Source organism: Phaethon aethereus (genome assembly GCF_964289735.1).
Source record: "Phaethon aethereus genome assembly, chromosome: 2".
NCBI lineage: Eukaryota > Metazoa > Chordata > Aves > Phaethontiformes > Phaethontidae > Phaethon > Phaethon aethereus.
In genome coordinates this window covers 41,852,093-41,873,611 of record NC_138582.1, presented here as the reverse complement: position 1 = coordinate 41,873,611, position 21,519 = coordinate 41,852,093, and the positions used below count along the sequence as shown (strand labels likewise).

Below are 21,519 nucleotides of genomic sequence, written 5' to 3'. Positions count from 1 at the left end.
ATGCTATAGGTCACTTTCTACATTTAAATTTCTCAAACGTGACATTAATGGGATTACTTAGGATTCTTTCCCATACTTCCCCAAGTGTTGGAGGCCTGAAACTGTTGAAGAACATCATCATTCCCTTAAAGCTCTTGGAGAACTCTTGGAACTTCCTGCTTGATTTATTCCTGTGTTCTTCAGTACAGAATTTGACAGTCTTTCAAATAATGTGAGCTCTTGTGGCAAGACCACTATGCGTATTTTAATGTGAGATTTAGACAGCTCTAAGTACATATTCAGACACCCCTCTTAGGATTTTTTGCTTCACCTGGTTGTTCTGCTTTATGTAGAGATCATTTTTGAAGAGCGCTGCTTGCTGTACAGTTGTGATGTTGCTCATGGAAGTGTTTTCCACTACTTGGAAAGAATCTCCTGGGCTGCGTTCTCAGTATTTTCACAGTTATATCTGGCTCGTGAAAAGGTTACAGCATTTCAATTTGCTGGCTTTCTAAGTTGGCCACTTAATGTATCTTCATCTGCTGTTTGTTAGGTAACGTCTCTTTTTCTCCCTATGATAATAAATGTTTCTGGACTGTGCCATGAGAAAGCACTGTTAAGCAGGTCATTACTTCCTCTGAAATATTCTTGATGTGCATAGGTAGATTTAATGCTGAGTTCAGGATATCAGGTTTTCAATCATTTTATTGAGTCAGTAGCCAGTTGTGATCCCCATGATTTGGAGAGGGTTATATGCAAGTCAGTTGCAAAAGGATTCAGACTTTCACATATTTGAAGGAAGAAATAGTCACCTTACTGTAAAATACCCGTTTCTTTTGAAATGTATTCAATATACAGCTCATGACATAGTCCTGCTTTGAAAATGTAGAATGGCCTTGAATTCGTGTGAGGCCCATCCTTAGAGAGACAGTGTTTCTCTGCAGACTCAGTGACACTGGAAATACCAAATTACATTTTTCTTTTAACAACATTGGGAAGAAACGTAGCGTAATGTTAAAAAGATGTTCATTTTGTGATCTTGAGTAAAGTTTAGTCAGAGTTTTTTTTGAAACAGAGTCTTAGTATCAGCCCTGAAAATAAGACCCTCAACTAACCAAATAAATAGTGAATATGGTGCCAGACATCAAGTAAGTAGTCCTGTTGAACTTTCCTTAATACTAATTTACAAAAATATCAAGAAAATGTATGCAGGGGTATACATTCTCCATTTAAGAGTTCAGAGATTTGCTTCTTTTCAAAGCTGTTTAGTAGAACTGTAGGTGTTTTGGCTACTTGGTGTCCACCAGGAAAAATTAGTGTTTAATGGGAGCAAAATATTCTAATAGTCATAAAAATGAAGCCTTAATGTACTACTGCCTTATTTTATTGTCTAGCAGGACCGGCACATACGTTTGATTTAAAAGAAGATAGAAAATTATCTTGACGAAGTCTGAAAACCTTATTTGAATATTGCAGCAATACTTTCATGCTCCAAGGCATTAGTATAATTCATATGAATTAAAGACCAAAATACTTACATAACATCTTTGTAATGAATATGCAGCAATTCTGTAGGCCTTTTTACAGGGTTAAAAACATAGATAGCATAAAGACAGTAGTAAACTTAGACATTTGTATTCCCTCATTGAGTCAGCAATAAAGACTTCATTTACTTAAAATATCTTGCCCGTTGTACTGTTCTGTATTTTTAAAGAATTAATTTTGAAGATGAAACAAATGTAATTCCTTTCTTTGCCAGAGAGTTTACTGTAACTTTTGCTGTTCTTTTTAGGGTCGTGTGATAAAGGGGTCCTATAAGTTCCATGCCATTATCACAACATTTGAAATGATCTTGACTGACTGCCCGGAGCTGCGTAACATTCCATGGCGTTGCGTGGTCATTGATGAGGCCCACAGGCTGAAAAACAGGAATTGTAAGCTTTTGGAAGGACTCAAGATGATGGACCTGGTCAGTGTGTACATCTCTTACATTTGCATCTTCTGTATTTTTATTATTCCTGATTTATGGTTTCATCAAAATGTAAAATAAGATGTTTTCTTCTCAAGTAAAAGCATCAAGTGCTAAGAAAAATGAGGGAAAGCAGATGAGTTAGAGAGTCTAAAATACCTGGAAGTATATGAGTCCTTGAATTTTGGAGTCCTGATGTCTCATAAGTAGTTTCCTTGGTTTAGACTTAGAACTATGTGGATTCTCTTAAGAGAATAAATTTGTTCTTTCCTTTCTCTCTTTTCATGTGACTTACTCCATAGTGGCTTCTTGACATAGACATTTATTTAAATGTATAATGTGGGCAGGTGGACAAAGAACGGGTGTGAATTAAACTGCTCTGCATTAATGTCAGCTCTAATGTTAATTTGTTGTGTGGCCATAAGGATGTTCTTTCAGACTGGCTAAGGAAGGGAAAAGCGAGTTGGTTTCTGATGCTTACATAAATATGTATTATGTTATGTGCACAAAGTATGTGTATTAAGCACACAGAATAGGTGGTGATGTTTTTTAAAGGTATTTACCATTTAAAAAGCAGAATTTTTTTTTTTCTTTTTTTTGACAGAAGATTCTTTAAAAATGTGAGGCATGCAGTCATGCTAAATTAATACTGGAACTCAAAATCTCTTATTTCTGATAAGAATAAAAAGGAATAAACATTAGCTTACACAAGCACTGGTGACCTCTAGGTCACTTTTAGGTTCTTTTTCCCCTGTTGGTTAAACAGTACTTTTCTTGAAGGAGTCTCAAGACTTAACAAATGAAAGTTTGCAAAAACACTGTATACAATTTATTTTCCTTATTATGGTTGCTATTAGTGGAAAGCTGAGCATATAGGTGTGGCTATAGATGGAGATATGGAACTTCTCAATGCAGTTTTTGTTATACTACTAAATTCGTGTTTGACCTTGAGCTAGTTCCGTAACCTCTCTGGGCTCCTCTAAAGCAATATGCAACTTTTGTTCTTGTCTCTGCCAGTCTCATGCTCTCTTGTATGTAGATGGAAAGTGGAACTCTGCTTCAGGTTCCCTATGTTAGAAACTTACACCTGCCCTGAAGAGATTCATGCACTGAGATCTACTGGAGGTGTAGTACATGGGTGGGTTTATACTGTGGTGGGAAGTGATGGGATAAGTTCAACTGTTATTTTGCCATTTAAAGTTCATTGTATTTGTGAAAAGGCTGGGATGTTGTGGATCAGTAAAATCTCTTCTTCTGTCTGGAGGACTTTTGGAGGTGCTTAGGTAGTGAAGTATTTTTCTGGGGTATCATGGAAGGAAGGCCAGAATACAAGTTAGAAATGTCTTGAAAAGAGCTATCTGTAAGCAGTTGGGGGAGGGGAAAGGAAGCAAAGATGAGATACACATACAGGAAAAAAAAAAAGAGGTAATTTTCTGTATTTCTCTTTTGAAAATGAATTTAGATGGATTCCTAGGCAACTGTTTCTTAACCTTTCAGGAACATAAAGTGCTGCTTACTGGAACCCCTTTGCAAAATACAGTAGAAGAACTGTTTAGCTTGCTTCACTTCTTGGAACCGGGTCGATTCCCATCTGAAACCACATTCATGCAAGAATTTGGTGATCTGAAAACTGAAGAACAGGTAAACTTCTCCTGCACACTTACTTTTCTATTTAAATATTGTGAATTTATCCATTTCATTATATCTGAACTTTATTACTTCTTTTTACAAGTAATACCTACCTACTTTTTGGGAGACCACAGTAGTTTTATCCCTGGTTTTTTGTTTGTTTTCCTTTTGGTTGAGGTTTTTTGTTTTGGCCAAAAGTAATTTTGCCTGGATTTTTTTATCCTTTGTTCATTGGTCATACAGAAACCGGGAAAGTTTCCCCTCATTAAAATGTGGTATTTAAAAATGGGAGTGGGGTACCTTGTAACAGTTGCTGGATGAAAATACTTCTAGACTTGCCTATTCACTCTGAGAAAATTAACTTGTTAGTTGACATTCTTCCTTAAGCATTGGTATCATAGTAGGGGGACTGTCCTTTGTAGCTTCTGTGGAGTTAACATCTGGGAGTTTTATCAATGACTTCTGTGCAAACAGGAACGTATTTGAAACCTAGTTTAGCAAGAGACAACCAAATGGAGGAAGATTTTTTTTGACTGACTCAGAAACAGATTTCTCAAGCTGTCCAATAAAAGAAATGCATAAATCAATGCAAAATGAAAGACCCTCAGTGCAACATGTTTTAGACCTAAAATGTAAAAGCTTCCAATCATCATACATAAAACTTAAATTTCTTCCTGTATGTATGAAAATCTTCGAAGATGTCAATAGATAACAGCCAAATTACCTTAACATTAGGAGTTAACTGAAGCACGGAATCTTAATTTAGGCACCTTAATTTGGCCCTTTGCACACTGTGATAACCTAACGTCTTGATTGCATGTATTTTTGTGTCAACTTTATGTTGGTTTTGTCTGAAAATTCAATTTCTGGTATTTCTGACTTTTGAGTGCTTGAATTTGTTAACTTCCTTTCAGAGCAAATCTTTCATAGGCATTAGCCTAAATTACAAAACAAGTCTCTCCTCAGCCCCTTGCTTCCTGGAGAAATCATAGCGTGTCCTGAGGGAATCATAGGGTATGTTTCCACAGATTGTGCAGTCAGTTGCATGCCAGTCAGGCTGGACTCTGACCTGATTGGAAGTGAGCCAGCTCTGATCCAGAAGCCATGTAGTCCTGTTAATATAGTGTTTGAGCTGGAGTTAATATAGCCTAAATTGCACCATAGCTTTTGTTTGGCCGGCTCAAAATGTCAGCAGAGCAGAACTGGAAATTTTTGAAGCCATACATGGAAGTACTACTAAAATAATGCCATCAGCCATGAGCAGAATTGGAGCCTGGATTGCTTGGGCCAGAAAGTTGTGGAAGAAGTGCCTTTGCCGCCGACGCACCATTAGATGTTTTGGAATTTGATTTATCTTTTAAGTGATGGGAGAGATTATGTGTTGGTGACTTAGGTTTTCTCCTCCATTTCTTGTAATCACGTTCCATGTATTGTTCATCCCTCTGTATTAATTCATCTTTTTCTTGAAGCTGCTTTATTAGGGAATGATGTAAATTCAGGAGAAAGTGTTTTTTGTTCATGTGTCTGCTATGCAGCTCTGCAGCTCTGCATCAGAAGATGGTGACCAATTTCAGGGTAAATTATCAGCTCTTCAACACTGAGCTGGTTTGTACTTTGATGAGGGACAACCTAAAACAGCCTAAATGCCAGTCTTTTTCAATATGGAATATTTTTGAGCTTTTTATGTAAGGGGACTTTGGCTAAATTTTGTCAAGTGTTTGTGATTTTTTTTTTTTTTTTTTTTGAAAATGGACACACACACACCCCTTCCCCACCATCTAGGACATGTCTTAAAGTATATGCTACAAAAATCTGGAGACATTGAAAATTATCCGTGTGTGAAAAAATTATAGAAATAAAATGTTTTTATTTTTAGACCAGGCCTAAATAGTTTTCTACTTCAGTGGATGTCAAAACTAAGGAAATTAGAAGCAGGCATATAAAGGGAAAAATAGCATTAAACACTGTGTTTCGTGGTTAGAAGGTAACTGTAAAACTTGATTTTACAGTCAGATTTGCTTATATAGCTGTGCTTACTTAGGACTAGCTTTGCATGACTGGTGTGCAGTACTGTCCTTGTCTAGAAGGATAGTTCTAAGTGAAGTCTGTTTAATAACATTCACTAAACAGAAATGATGCACACTAAAGATTGATTTTAGAAGTGTGTATCTCGCCAAGTTAACAAGGAGAACTCAGTCTCTGGGTCATTGAAGAAAGATTTTTTTTTTGTTTTTTTTTGTTTTCACAAATTCTCTCTACTTGTGATCTGAGGTAGGGAACAGGAATTTTAAAGTTAAGGGAATGTAAAAAAAAAATATTTGAAACCTTACAGTTTTAATTCAGGTATTTAATAACATATGTTTCCTAGGTGCAAAAACTCCAAGCTATTTTGAAGCCGATGATGCTGAGACGTCTCAAGGAGGATGTAGAGAAGAACTTGGCCCCCAAAGAGGAAACCATCATTGAAGTTGAGCTGACAAATATTCAGAAGAAATACTACCGTGCTATTCTTGAAAAGAATTTCACATTTCTTTCCAAGGGTGGAGGTCAGGCAAATGTACCTAATCTTTTAAACACTATGATGGAGCTAAGAAAATGCTGCAATCATCCATACCTTATTAATGGTAGGCCTCCTATTTTTCTCCTCATTCAAAAAAATGGTTGTAAGGAAGTTCAGTAAATTAGAAATTCTATTCTAGTATGTCTTTTTTATTCATTGATTTTAGGTAGAAAAGTGAGAGGCTCTCTTAGGTATGGATATCTGCTGGTCAGGAAAGCATTGCTTTTGAAGACATCTGTGCTGCTTTTTTCCAAGGTTGCCTAGCTCTGACAGAGTTAGTGTTGGCATTATCAAGTTTTCCTTTCTGTTATTTCTGACAAATAAGACTTCACTTATCATGCAGGTTGGTGGATGCTGGCATAAATACGGCAAATTTTTCTTCAGAGTTGCAGTTAATGCTCTCTGCAAAGAAAATAAGTAGCAGCTATGAGATAGTGACATAAAACTTCTGAATAAAAGTTGTGGGATAAGAAATTATGATCAGGCGTGCTTTTACTGATACGTGTTGTCGGATCATTTTTCTAATTTAACTAGTCAGATTTGTTGGAATGTCATATTAGACTTAATGATGAATACTCTTTTTCAGTGTGATGCCATTGGTTTTAGATCAAGATTATCTATGGAAGATACTGTATGATGAGCCAGCTAGCTATAGCTGTCTGAAGTATGCTAAACTGTATGTGGTGGTCAAATCAAATCTTCTCTTCGAGGATGTAACACAAGCCTCTCTACAGGGTTGCGTTCTACTAGTTTCTTGTTTCCCAACTCCTCTTCCTTATTGTATACGATTTATGCTATAGTTGGTTTAAAGCTGGTTATAAGCTTTGGTGAAAGACTGTTTAGTTCAAGATCCATATGTGATTTCAGTTTTTTATTGTATGACTGCCATATTGCAGCGCTTATGGCTTTTTTCCCTTGACATTTTTTGGGGAGAAATGCTTAAACTGATTCATGAAATGACATCTAATTATATTTCATGCACAAGCAATCACTCCAAAGGTTTGACAGAGGGTTACTCCAAAGTGCTTCAATCCAACCATGCTGGTGTGCTGCTCAGTTTCTACAGATGAGCATACAGTAAAGTAGCTTTGTGGTTCTGGTAGGGGTTTTCTTGTTTGTTGGTTCTTTGTTTTAAGTTAACCCATTATTTAAATGAGTTTAGCAGAAAATAGTTCAGGATGTTCAGGTTATGAGCTTCTGAACTTGATGCTTTTTAGATTTCATGGTTTTCAGCTGGTTTTACCCTTGCTATTATTTTTCTTTATATCATGTTTGCTAAAAGAAATAAAGTGAATGTTTTGCTCCTACTTTATTTTGTCAAATTGAGTTCATGAGTAGTGCTTGCAGTGTTCCCTAGAGCAGTGATTTTTTTCCTCCTGAGTCTTGTATCATTTAGTGTCTGTTAGAGGCTGCTGAAGTCTAGGTGGCTATATAGAAAATTTCAAGTACTTTTTGATGACTGTATTTTAACCTTAATAAAGGGAGTTGCGATTGTCTCTTGAGCGCTTTTGCCTTTATAACATTTCTGTGACTTCTGAATGTTTGGACTTGCGTGGTGTCATGCAGCAACATAGCAGGTGGGTCAAAACTTCACATTTGATGGGAGTGAAAAATAAGTAAATTCTGACTGTTATTAGTGTGGAGGATGGAACTAAACAAGTAATATCCTATGTAGTTCTAGGATAGAAAATAGTCTTACATCCTGTAGTTGTCTGAGCTTGAGGTTTTATTTTGTTGATCGATAATTAACATCTTTGTACTGAGAATGATGGCGCAAGTTTATTGTAGCTCTACCAAGAGGTCTTGCAGTGCTAGTACATAATGTTGCATCCTGATGATTTGTTGCAGTAGCAAGTTCTTGAGACTTAACTGCTTTTATAAAGGTGTCTCTGAATCCTCCTCATTTTCTTCAGGGTTACAGGTTTTGTGAGCAAGAAGTACTACATGTGTATTTGAATATCCAAGTAGAACACTGTATGTTGTGTTTTGCATAGAAGTTGCAAGCAAGTCTTCTAGATAACCTTCTGTGGCGTTTAACTGAAGATTATATGATTGAAGTAGTATGGTAGGAATTGAATGTGGAATGGGTTTTTTGTTTGTTTCTTGAGTGGTAGATCTGTTCTGTGGAGGGGGGAATGGTGGTCTGCTGAGACTGTCTTTGAGTAGGGTTCTAGAGGGAGTGACTGTATTTTGTGTGTTCTCCAACCAAGTTGGGCAAAGCGTTGTCTGTCGTTTTGCTTAGAGCTGGACTCCTTGTTTTCTCCCTAGCAGCCATTCTCAAGTATTTATACATCATTCCTCTTTCTCTGTCTCCAAGAGCCAGCAGAGGGGAGTGCCTCTGTACTTAGACATCCTACAGTGTTGTACATTGGAAAGGTTTCTTACTCTGTTCCTTATGCCCCCTTGAGCCCTAGAAGCCTCTCCTAACTAGGCGTGGAAGTGGGAGCTTCCCTGGTGGACCAAGCACACATTCAAATATCTTCCTTTCATCCCCTACTAAAAATCAGCTAGGATAGGAATTAGTATTACAGACCTACAGGTACTACATCAAGTAACTTTTGGGTGATGGGCTACTGAATATTTATCACTTAATTGCAATTGAAGTAAAAATTAAAAAGACAGGGCAGTGTTTTACAGGGTTTAGCTAGGACAGGTTTATTGAAAGCAGGTTTTTAGAGGTCGTAGTCTCTTATGGAAGTCAGTCTTGCTGAGTCCGAACTCATATTAAGAAGTCACCCTTTATTAGACCTGTTTTTGGATTTGTTGTGGTGTGCTTGGCTTGGGTGGTTTGCTTTTGCAGTTACTGAGTTTGCATATTGGTTTACTTCATAGTAGTGAAACTTAAATTTGGATGTCACAGTTGAGTAAGAAATAAATGATGTAACCAAGAAAGATCACTGAAGTTACTTGAATGAACTACTTGGCAGCCTACTATATCCTGAAATTGCCTAAGCTCAGTACAGAATCTGAGACTTATTACCCAAAATTCTGCCCATTTTACAAGATGAGGAGTGATACGATTGAAGGGAGCTTGGAGCGTCTGTGCTATTTTCACATGGATTTATTTTCTTATGTGCACACCATTAGGATCAGTAATGCTTGGAGTAGGGAATCCAGATAAGGAAAATTCAGGGATGTAAAACTACCTTCAAGCATGGTCACATCTTGAGTCCGTTAAGTTCCATAAAAGCTAGTAGTGCAAGTGTGTTCAGTAATGCAAAGCTGTCAGACAGCCTGCTTAGGGTAGTATGTAGTTAAGACACCGCATTACAGCAGGCACTGAACCAGCAATCACACAGAGAGGGTGTGTTTACATGTTTGTTTACAGGCATGTGCTCAGAACTGGGATATGAAAGATGCTCAGCAGAAGCCTGGCAGTAAGCTGTTCTTCCCCCCTCCCGCAGCCCTCCTACCTTTCCTTGTGTTATTCAAAAGTAGTATTGAAGCTTAATATTATACAAACCAGAAATACTTCATAAACTATGTTTTGTTTAAACAAACAAACAAAACAAAAACAAAAACACCCCACCCAAAAAAAACCAAAATGGCCCCCACCAAAAACAGAGGGACTGAAAAAGACAGCTCAAAAAAGGTGCTTATTTGGATGTGAAATAAGCTTAGAATGAAGGTTCCTAACCTTTTACATAGCCATAGTAACCTGATAATTCTTGGAGTAGTGGAGTGACATTAAAAATGGAATAAAAGCATAGGAGAGGTTGAAGCGAAAACTTGAGTCTTCAGGTAATGAGCAGTACAAGGAAATATTTGCTGCTGTGGATATCATTGATAGGCAAAGGGCATGGCAAGAAAGAACTTTTGACTAAATCTGGAAAGAATATATACATTAGATAGCTTCGTTAAACTGAACAAGAAACATATTCAGTAAGAAAAGAAACTAAATATAAGGTAAAATAATAATTTCACAAGTGCTTATTCTGCTTTCCCCCCACCCTCTAATTATTTTTTTCACTGTTTGCATTTTGATTCTATAATTAATAATGCAAGGAGCACATCCAGGTCATGCGCATGTTTAAGCCTGGTGTTGGAGGCACAGACATCAAACGTGATTTGTATTCCTTGTATTTTCCTGTGGAAACGAGATTTTTTTCTTCCGTGTTGCATTTAAAAAAGGACAGAAAATTCATTTGATCAGTTGGAATATGGTTTACTTTTTAATATTTTTTCTTAATTTTTCATTAAATTGTGTGCATCAAATAGTTGTATGAATTTATTTAGGAAACTGTTTACTCCTATTTAAGGGGGGGTGGAAAGAATGAATACTCAAAGTTACTTTTTATTTATGCTGTATTTGTGTATATGTTTGCTTTAAATTTAAGCTTAATATTTTTTATAAATGTTTATTCACATAATACTTAAAACATTCCTGCAGCTTCTATAGGGTATTGAAGGCAAGCTCATTGTTTATTAATAAAACCCTTTCCAGTGTTCATGTATTGCTGTCCAATCTTTGCAGGTGCTGAAGAGAAAATTTTGGAAGAGTTTAAAGAAACACACAATGCCGACTCTCCAGATTTTCAGCTCCAGGCAATGATCCAGGCTGCTGGCAAGCTAGTACTGATTGACAAGCTGCTGCCAAAACTGAAGGCTGGTGGCCACAGGGTGCTTATCTTTTCCCAGATGGTGCGCTGCTTGGACATACTGGAAGACTACCTCATTCAAAGACGGTGAGAGCAACAATATAATACAATTCTAAATAAACTGTGCTTTCCTCAGTGGCCACAGTATTTAATGTGTGAGTAATCCATATTGAAAGGGATGAAACTCAAACACTTTACAGTATTTTCTGTGGTGATCTGACTAAAGGGAAAAGTATACCTGTAAGTTGCAAGTACTGAGATTTTTCTTTTGGGTAAATACAAAATGACCTCACATGGAGAGCTTTAAACCTCTTAGTTTACTACTCAGTGAAATGTTTTGGTGGCTTTACAGTTTTTTAGCTTAAACCTGAATGTTTATTTTATTCCATGGAGTGAAAGTCTGTTCTTTACCAAAAAGTGCAAAGCAGGAAACAAAGTAGTATGTCTTCCACTGATGAAGTTAGTGTATACAGAAACAGTCACTCAATTTGTTGTAGTTCTTTTGACCCTGTAGTAGCATAGTTTCCTTTTGTTTAAATTGCATATTCCTGAAAAGAAACAATGCCATTGTAGTGAAGTTCTGCTTATAGTGCATCTTTATTTCAGGTACCCGTACGAACGAATTGATGGCCGAGTAAGAGGCAACTTGCGTCAGGCAGCTATTGACAGGTTTTCAAGACCTGATTCTGATAGGTTTGTTTTCCTGCTGTGTACAAGGGCAGGAGGTTTGGGCATTAATCTTACTGCTGCTGATACCTGCATCATTTTTGATTCAGACTGGAACCCCCAAAATGACCTCCAGGTAATATAATGAGATGATTTTATTAAAAATTTTTCTTTGCCTTTTTGCTGTGCAGTTTTCTTCAACTACAAGAGAAATTATCCTTTGTCCCTCTCTTAAAAGCGTAAATATTATTATTTTAATTGAAAGCAATAACTTCTAAAGTAACTTCTCTGTACTGATTATTTTAAGTGTTGTTCTTTCTTTTGTTACCTGTAGCTGAGTATCTGTCTTTTGTTTCATCAGGCTCAAGCACGATGTCACAGAATAGGACAGAGCAAATCAGTGAAAATTTACAGGTTGATAACAAGGAATTCTTATGAAAGGGAAATGTTTGACAAAGCTAGCTTGAAGCTTGGTCTTGATAAGGCTGTGCTACAATCTATGAGTGGAAGAGAAAATGCTACAAATGGGGTGAGAATTAATACATTGAGGTGCATGATCAACAAATGGTATGAATGTGTAAGACTTTTCTTACTTGTTTGAATTTTATCTGGAGAACAGTGGTTTTCAGGTGGGAGTACGGCATGTATTTTAAAATAGGGTTAATTAAGGGCAAGGCTGCATGAACTGGCTCAGCCTATCTAATGGCTCACTTACTGCCAAAAGGGGGCAGGTGGAGTCATGTTCCCTCAATCCTCATCCATTCTCATCATTTACATTACCACCCTTTACATTATGTTGATCCTGACACTTTTGGGAGTTCTTCTAGTCTGTCTTTTCTGGTGTAGCCTTTGTGCTTTGGACTTTTTTTGCTTTAGTTTTTTGTCAGGTTAGTAAGCTAAATCCGCTCCCAGGAGGAGTTCAGCAGTCGTCAGAACTAAAGGAATTCAGTGACAATGAATTATTAAATTGTTTAAACCACTCATATAACTTCACCCTACAAATGTTGTTGCTCGTATTCTTCTTTTAAAGGTGACTTCAGCATGAATGTTTAATTGACCGACACCACATTATCTTAGAGTTTCAGTTCTTAAAAGGCTAAATAAGAGGACAACCAGTCTGATTATGCTCTCAGATGTACACATGGGCTGATGTAAAAAAAAAAAACCCCAAACCCTCTCTTACGTGTTACAGGTGCAACAGCTTTCTAAGAAAGAAATAGAAGATCTTCTTCGAAAGGGGGCATATGGTGCTCTGATGGATGAGGAAGATGAAGGGTCTAAGTTTTGTGAAGAGGATATTGATCAGATTCTCTTAAGGCGAACGCACACAATTACTATTGAATCTGAAGGAAAAGGCTCAACATTTGCAAAGGTGTGTATTGACATTCAGAGGAAAATTAATAAAATGTGACCAGGAAAAACAGAAGTAGTATTAAATTGCCTTCTATGTCAATTTAGTTTTTCAATGTACTTGTCTCAGATATTTTCCTCATAAATGTTGGGGTATCTGTATTTCCAGTCATGATAGTTTCCAAGCCTACCTTTTTTCTTTCCTGAAACTAGATAAGTCCTAAGTATTGTATTTACTGGTGAAAATAGATATCCTTTGTAGCATGCAGCTAAGAAACCAATGCATGTGTTTTCATATTTGCTAGGCTAGTTTTGTTGCATCTGGAAACAGGACAGACATTTCCTTGGATGACCCTAATTTTTGGCAGAAGTGGGCAAAGAAAGCTGAGCTGGATATTGATGCTTTAAATGGAAGGGTAAGAGCTTTATGATAGTTCTTAGTGCAATTAAATTGAAGATTTCTCCCCTCCTAAATTTCTACATTTTCACTTTCATTTTAGAATAACCTAGTTATTGATACACCAAGAGTCAGAAAGCAAACTAGACTCTACAGTGCAGTCAAAGAGGATGAACTGATGGAATTTTCAGACCTGGAAAGTGATTCTGAAGAAAAGCCTAGCACAAAGCCCCGTAGGCCTCAGGACAAATCACAAGGTTATGCAAGAAGTGAATGTTTCAGGGTGGAGAAGAATTTGTTGGTTTATGGGTAAGAATATATGGATTAAATATACTGATTGTGGCTAAAGAACAGAAAATATGGAAATTGTATATAGTAAATAACTCATCCTTCTCTTGGACTCATTCACTTAATCTGTTAACTGTGTAACCTTCACCTCATTACGCTGTATACATGCCTATGAGATTTTAAGTTGCTATATATATAAGTTGCTTATATATGTGTTATTTAGCTTAAAGTATCTTGAGTGTCTCACAGATGGCTATGAGCTCACTGGTAAGATATGTAGTTTTGTGATGATGGAGTATTTGTTTCTGGTTTCTTATAATGTATAGAATTCCTCAGCTATCAAGGTTTAATCTCTCTTTTCTAAGTGTTCTGGAGAATAACAAAGTGTGTTTGTAAAGAACAATGTGGTTGTGCATGGTGGGTTGACCCTGGCTGGATGCCAGGTGCCCACCAAAGCCACCCCATCACTCCCTTTCCTCAACTGGGCAGGGGAGAGAAAATGTAACAAAAAGCTTGTGGGTCGAGATAAGGACAGGGAGAGATCACTCACCAATTACTGTCACGGGCGAAACAGGCTCGACTTGGGAAAATTAATATAATGTATTACCAATCAAATCGGAGTAGGATAATGTGAAATGAAACCAAATCTTAAAAACACCTTCCCCCCACCCCTCCTTTCTTCCCAGGCTCAACTTCATTCCCCATTTTCTCTACCTCCTCCCCGCAGCGGCACAGGGGGACGGGGAATGGGGGTTGTGGTCAGTTCATCACACATTGTCTCTGCTGCTCCTTCCTCCTTAGGAGGAGTCCTTAGGGACTCCTCACACCCTTCCCCTGCTCCAGTGTGGGGTCCCTCCCACGGGAGACAATCTTCCACGAACTTCTTCAACGTGAGTCCTTCCCACAGGCTGCAGTTCTTCACAAACTGCTCCAGCCTGGGTCCATTCTACGGGGTGCAGTCTTTCTGGAACAGACTGCTCCAGCATGGGTCCCCCTTGGGGTCACAGGTCCTGCCAGCAAACCTGCTCCAGTGTGGGCTTCCCATGGGGTCACAGCCTCCTTTGGGCATCCACCTGCTCCAGTGTGGGGTCCTCTATGGGCTGTAGGTGGATATCGGCTCCAGCGTGGAGCTCCATGGGCTGCAGGGGCACAGCCGGCCTCACCATGGTCTTCACCAGGGGCTGCAGGGGAATCTCTGCTCCGGCACCTGGAACACCTCCTGCCCCTCCTGCACTGACCTGGGTGTCTCAGAGTTGTTTCTCTCACATATTCTCACTCTTCTCTCTGGCTGCAGTTGCTGTTTTCTTTTACCCCTCCTTAACTCTGTTATCCCAGAGGTGCTACCACCGTCACTGATGGCCTTGGCTTTGGCCAGCGCCAGGTCCATCTTGTAGCCGGCTGGCATTGGCTCTGTCGGATACAGGGGAAGCTTTTAGCAGCTTCTCACAGAAGCCACCCCTGTAGCCCCCCAGGTACCAAAACCTTGCCACAAACACAAAACATTGTGAAATCAACAGTCAGTCTAGAGGTTTTCAACATAGATTCTGCTATTTCAGCACCACTTAAATTCAGCTATTTGATACTTTATATTTTTCCCCATTGGATTTGCCAATTTGAATTTTTTCCGTTTGCAAGCAAGTAGCTATACCTGACTGCTAACATAGTGGGCTTCAGAATGACTGTATTTTAGGAAGTTGCATACAGTGATTGCTAATAATGGATTTCAGGAACAAAATAAGAATGACTCCCCAAATCCCATGCTTGTAGGAATTGGTTGAATTTCCTATTGTAGCTTACTGGGACCATTAGAGTTAAACATATGTACTTTATTATTTTGAGTGTAGTTCAAGTGCAGCTTTACGAGCAGTGAACTTATTGCCTGTTCTGTAAAATAAACATTGTTAACTCTTTGGTGCTGGAGGTTGGATTCCCTGACGTAACCTGCAAATGCAAAATGCAGTAGTGCTAACAGAGGAGGTCCCAACTTGCTTGGTACCAGGAGTTAAATTGAAAGTCACAAATTAAAATACCAGTGCCCTGGCTGCTGTATTGAACATATTTTTCTTATAGCTGGGGTCGATGGACTGACATCCTCTCACATGGGCGCTATAAACGTCAGCTAACAGAACAAGATGTGGAAACCATCTGCCGGACTATCCTGGTATATTGTCTTAATCATTACAAAGGGGATGAAAATATCAAAAGTTTCATCTGGGATCTGATCACTCCAACTGCAGATGGGCAAACTCGAGCTTTGGTTAATCATTCCGGTATGTCTACCACAATCAAATAATGATGCTAGTAAATAGGAAAGAATTACTTCAGTCATGCTATGTATTTAGTTTAAACTATAGCCATTCTGACATGTTGTAGGATCTTGTCAGATTTTATGAGTAAGGTGGGCTTTGAACTTGTTCCATGCTTAAAGGGGAAGTCTCCCTCAAACACGTTGTAGGATGTAGTGCTCTTTCTCTTAAATCAGTTTTGAACAAATATTCTAGCATAATTTTTAAGTGGTACCTACTGCTGGAGTTAATCTCTTTCAATTGCCATAAATCAGAAAGCTTGTTTCCTTATGGCCTTTCAGGTTCATGAGAGTTTTTACAAGAAATATTTATATAGCACTATTTTCTGGCTAGCGCTCTGAATTTTTGAAATCTTCATACCTAAATTTGCATGAAAGTTTTGGTTGATTTTGTTATTCGCAATTTTCTGTACTGAATTATGTTGCTGTTCAGTTTTTGGTGGTTGTGTTGCCCACAAAGGAATTGGTACAGCAGTGATACTTAGCTTTAAATGTATGTTTGTAATGCAGTTTGGGGTGAGAGCTTTTCTATTCAGATTGTGTAAGAAATACTGGGGTTTTATGTAGGTCTGTCTGCACCAGTGCCCAGAGGGAGAAAAGGCAAGAAAGTGAAAGCCCAGAGTTCACAGCCAATGCTGCAAGACGCTGATTGGCTCACAACATGTAATCCAGATGTATTATTTCAGGAAGACAGCTATAGGAAGCATCTCAAACATCACTGTAATAAGTAAGTATTAATAAATATTTCATTTAGAGGGTTGATTTTTTTTTTTTTTTTACTACATGCTGCTTTTTTACAACTTCTTTTGGACATTTTTAATAGAACACAGGGCCATTTAATAGGATTTAAATGCCATTATTACTTTTTAATTTGGGGAAAATCGTATTAACAGGTATCTGGATACTTCTGTAAGTTTTTTTTATGACTGATCAGTGCTTAGAACACAGTTCTGAAGAAAATTGTTTTCTGCTTACTAAGTAAGAATGGAATCAGATGAGATTCTTTTTACCATATAAAGGAAAGACTTTATCCCACACTAAGTCTATTTCTCTTGACAGTTGTCTATCTTTAAACAGAAGCTATTTGGTTTTTACCCTTCTTGTGGAGTCTCTGGGGCTGATGTCCTTAAGAGTTCTGTTCCTTAGATATTAAACTCAAATATCCAGTTCTTAGTTTCTGGAGTTTCATGTAGTAGTTCACCTATGTGTGGGTGTGTCTCTTCATTCATTTTCTCCCTTCCTCTTTTGCTTTCAACATCATACAGAATATTTCTTCTTTTCTCTGTTGCTTGAGATAAAATTTCTCACTGAGCTCTCTTACCTGAATCACTGCCCTGATTAGATTTTTGCGATTCTAAATGTGTTACTAAACTGAAAGCCTTTGGGAATGAAGATCATTGTATTTTGATTTGGATGTTACTTTGTTTTATTGTTGTATGAATGTCTCCTAAGAGCCTCTCCTTTGATTCTTTTAGCTTTTGTTTTGTAATAGCTGAGATATTTTTGTGTAAGCTTCTTTCCACAGTGTCCTGGCCCTCGGTCTCAATTTTGCTTACTATAGTCTCCATTTACGGACACTGAAGCTACCTCTTGTCCCAAAAATATTTTGTTTTGGGGTTGGGTGGAGGTTGTTTGCTTTCTGGGGGTTTTGTTTTGTTCTGGTTTTAAATTGCTACTCCTCATTGTATATATACCATACAGATGTAATGCAGTGTTACTCAAAGTTTGTCATTACTTCGTGTTTTTAATTTATATTGTGTCTTGCTAATACTGTTTATTGGAAAGAAATTATTAATTTGAAAAGTACCTGTGGCCTGTCAATAGGGGGTGTGATGTGAAGGAGGAAAGGCATTTAAGGAGTTCATTAGCCTGTTTCCAGATGCTAACCAAGCTTAATTCTCAGCTGATGAAGACAGATATTTACAGAATTATGTTAGCAAGCACACATCCAAATAAACGGCTTTCTGATTTTTTCTAAACTGTTACTCAGATCTGTTACTACATTTCACTTGCTTTTAAAGTAATTAAATTCTTTCCCATAACATTATTTTAATCTCTCAGGTAACATGTCCATATTACTTGATATATCAGTTTGCAGGTCAGACTTAAACTCATTTTTAAAATGCTACTTCTGTAATAATACAGTAGAACAATTACAAGGATAGGGAAGACTGATAAATAACTGTGCAAGAATGTTTTCAGTTGCTATCTTCCTTCACTTCCTAGATCCACCAAGGACTAAGTGGATTGTAGAAGCAACATGTTTAATCCAAGTAAAATCAAACCGAGGTGGAAGCCAATTAATAGTCTGAGTAATTTCCTTCAGAAGGCAGCAGTAGCAGTTGGCTCTGTAAGAAGTGGTGTCCTGTCCTCATGTAACATGTATGCTGTTTTAATGCATAGGACTCCTGAAAGGTGCAAAGATCCTCTGGTTTTTGGTTGATGTTGGGTTTTTTTCCCTGCTCCTCTTCTTCGGCTTGATGTAACAGCTGTTATTGCGTAATACTAAGATGATAGAGACCCTCAACAGCTTATTTACATAGCCACACAAGGAGCACCTTACTGATCCCGGTTATCATGCATACAAAAAGAAGCATGTCTGACATGTTTTGAATTGCAGACATGACCTTCATTCGAATCCCTGCTCTTCCAAGGTTTGCTTGAATAACCTGTGTAAAACCGGGTATTGCTCCAGTTGCATCAGATCTCTTAAGGAAGAGCTCTTAAAATGTAGTGGTCTAAATTTTTCATGCAAGTGGGTGATCAGATTACTGCCTCCCTGGTCATCCTTGCTGTTCCAGGAGCAGCAGCAATTCAACAGTTGTCTTGATGTATTTGGGTGAGAGGGCAGGCTGAATAATCTCCATTTTAGCTGGTACTGATTTTACTTCATGAACTAGGCAGCAGGGGGTGCCCTGAATTGGGTAAACATAGGAGAGCAGAATTCTTTTCAGGTAGATGCTTTTTCTACAGAGGTGACCTCTTTGCTAGTCTCCTTGAAAAGCCAGTCTGCCGTTCTATCTTCTGCCAGCGTCAGTGTGACCACAACACCTGACAGCGCTTCCAAAAATGACTGTAGCATTGCAGAGATGGGGAGAAATAAACATGGGCAATGAAGATTTTTAATTCCTTGTAGCAGTTAGGTTGTGCCCAGGTAAAATTAAACAGCAGTTTGAACTATAAAGAGTAAAAATAGCTAATACCCCCCAAGGGAGATAGGGGATTATTTTTTCTCCCCTATTCTCGGAAGCAAAAAGTTGTATAATCTGAAAAACCTGACATTCCATATTGAGGGTTTATTGTAAGGTAGTAAAACCAGATTTTATATCTCGTTTATTCCTACAACTTCTGATGTGCTTCCAAAAATGGTATTAAGGCAGCAGCTGAGGAAATTTTATGAGATAATGAAGCAGAACAGTTACTGAAAGCCATCTGCTCAGTTGTTTACAAACTTGCTTCAATACTTCAGAGGCAGTGGTAGAGTACGTGTCTAAACTTCACAAGCTGCACTAGGTAGAACTAAATGAAATGCGCCGGGGCCGGGCTGAGCTGGGTCTCTCTCTGTGCAGTGTAAGCGGTTGCCAGGCAGGCCTGTTGGAAGCCAGCAGAAAGCACCACACAGAGGTGATTATGTGCCACCATCTGTCACGCTTCAAGCCTACCATACAGCATGGCTAATCAGCCTTGGCAGGATGATGGATGAACAGCAGCAGCTGCCAAAAGCCACTGTTGGCAAACAGTCCTGAAGTTAAGAACTTTTTCCCCCCTCTGCCTTCCTCTCCAGGGTCCTGCTGCGTGTCCGCATGCTCTACTATCTACGACAAGAAGTTATAGGGGACCAAGCAGACAAGATCTTAGAGGGTGCTGACTCAAGGTTAGTGCAAGTGTAGGTTTATTTCTTGCTGTATGATGCTGGCTTTTATAAAGTACACGTACTATAATGCAGCATTTAAACGTTGTCACACTTTAACTCTTAAATGTCTATTCTCAAGCAGCCTTATTATTTTATCAAACGCAGTGGGTAATTTTTGGGGGGGAGGAAACAATGTGGGAAATGACAGAATCAGATTTTCAGTTCTACTAATATTGAAGGATTATTCTATCTCAATTTCAAGAATCTAAAAAAAAAAAGTTCTAAAACCTTAAATGAATCATATTTGGATAACCATTGGCATTCCACTCCCAAAACAGCCTAATGTTGGGGTTTTTTTGTGTGTGGTTTTTGTTGTTTGTGGTGGGTTTTTTGTTTGTATGTGGGGTTTTTTAACCATCGTAATTATTTTTTGAAGGTGTTTCAATTTCTTTATTGGGTTTTGGTGAGTTTTCTCCCCGCTCAAAATTCATATTTACTGAACAGCAAGAGCCAATTTTTTTTTTAAACACCTTTGTCCAGCAATACCTTTGAGAATGTATATAATGCTGTTTTTACAGTGAAGTAGATATATGGATACCTGAGCCATTCCATGCCGAAGTTCCTGCAGACTGGTGGGATAAGGAGGCGGATAAATCCCTTTTAATTGGAGTATTTAAACACGGTAAGTGATGTCTCACTCTGAACAAAACTCAGTTGTAAAGCTTTCTGTGTGTAGGACTGTTCAGTCATAATATTAACAAGTATTGTTCCAAAGAACTGTTGGCTTGTATCTCCCTTTTTTCTTGCCTGCATTAAAAACCTAATATGAGCTGTAAATATCAGATGCTGTTTTTAAATGTTTGCAGAACATTTGAGAAGAAAACATTACTTTCTTGGCTGTAAATAAAACAAAACCATATTTGTTTAAATAATAGCCAAATAGTAAGATAGATCTCCATAAACTTTGCTTCCAGCACTGCTTCACTTGCTAACTCTGCCAACCAGTGTCAAAGTGGACGGTGGGCTTAACCTCTGCTATTAATCTGTACAAGTGCCTCCTGGGCTTTGTTCCAAGCAATATTTCACAAATGTCAGTGTTGAGAACTCCCGGCTCCCTTGAGTGGGATGCAGCCTTGTTAACTTTGAAAGGCTGGGGATGCAGAGCTGGCATGATATATACAGTGAGCGATTCCTGATTATAATCCCAATTCTCTGGAGGTCGCAGAGGTATTCTCAGCAGCCCAGCCTGACTAAAGGGGAGAATGATGGCTTATAAAACCTTTCATGATTACAGTTTGGCTTGAGGCTCTACAGCAGTTAGGAGCAGTGTGTTGTAGTACAAATCCTAATTGAATTGTGCTGTTCTGCCTATGTACAGCAGCTCTGTTTTGTGGGCTCAGCTGAGGCAAGTCTAGTCTAAAAATCATTTTCCTGCAGTGCACTGTTGGGATCTGCCATTTTCCATCTAGTCAAGTTGGGCAGTAAAAAAGCAAACAGCAGTTTGAAAACCATAGAGGGAACAGTGTCATCTTACTGACATGCATCATCCTAAACCTAATAAGACAGGTTCGTTGGCCTTATGTATAACCCATGTATACAGCATTTTTGCAGTCTACATTGAGCGTTCCAGCAGGGTTGGAGCTATAGAAAATGCATATGTGTGTGTGTGTGTGTTTCTATTCGCATCTCTATGTTTCCAGTACGGAGTGTTGAATGTGGAGAACCACTGTGAAAGTCACATAGGAAACTTAAAGAAGTTTTTCACTTGTGAACGATTTTTACTTTACCATCTAAAGACATTAAATTGAATGCTTTCTTCAGTACCTGCTATTTGTTAATGTTATTGATCTGAAAATGTTTCTGTGCTGGTAGAATTTACCAATATGAAAAATTTCATTACATGAATGAAATGGTTGTTTCCAGCA

General features: G+C 38.2%; 1 protein-coding gene across 2 annotated transcripts in view; it reads left to right on the top strand.

The window, feature by feature from the left end:
• The window catches only part of CHD7 (chromodomain helicase DNA binding protein 7), a gene marked incomplete at its 5' end in the record, with an annotated part of 92,505 nt that overhangs the window by 59,897 nt on the left and 11,089 nt on the right, over positions 1-21,519 (top strand). Inside the window, 13 exons of one of the 2 annotated variants that reach the window (XM_081996606.1) lie at positions 1,772-1,948; positions 3,446-3,589; positions 5,946-6,201; positions 10,612-10,822; positions 11,342-11,537; positions 11,763-11,930; positions 12,594-12,773; positions 13,057-13,167; positions 13,252-13,457; positions 15,507-15,706; positions 16,309-16,468; positions 19,526-19,615; positions 20,173-20,276. The exons of the other annotated variant lie outside the window; for it this stretch is intronic. Of the exons in view, the coding sequence (XP_081852732.1) occupies positions 1,772-1,948; positions 3,446-3,589; positions 5,946-6,201; positions 10,612-10,822; positions 11,342-11,537; positions 11,763-11,930; positions 12,594-12,773; positions 13,057-13,167; positions 13,252-13,457; positions 15,507-15,706; positions 16,309-16,468; positions 19,526-19,615; positions 20,173-20,276 (2,203 nt within the window). The remainder of the gene's footprint in view (positions 1-1,771; positions 1,949-3,445; positions 3,590-5,945; positions 6,202-10,611; positions 10,823-11,341; positions 11,538-11,762; positions 11,931-12,593; positions 12,774-13,056; positions 13,168-13,251; positions 13,458-15,506; positions 15,707-16,308; positions 16,469-19,525; positions 19,616-20,172; positions 20,277-21,519) is intronic. 2 annotated transcript variants of the gene reach the window in all.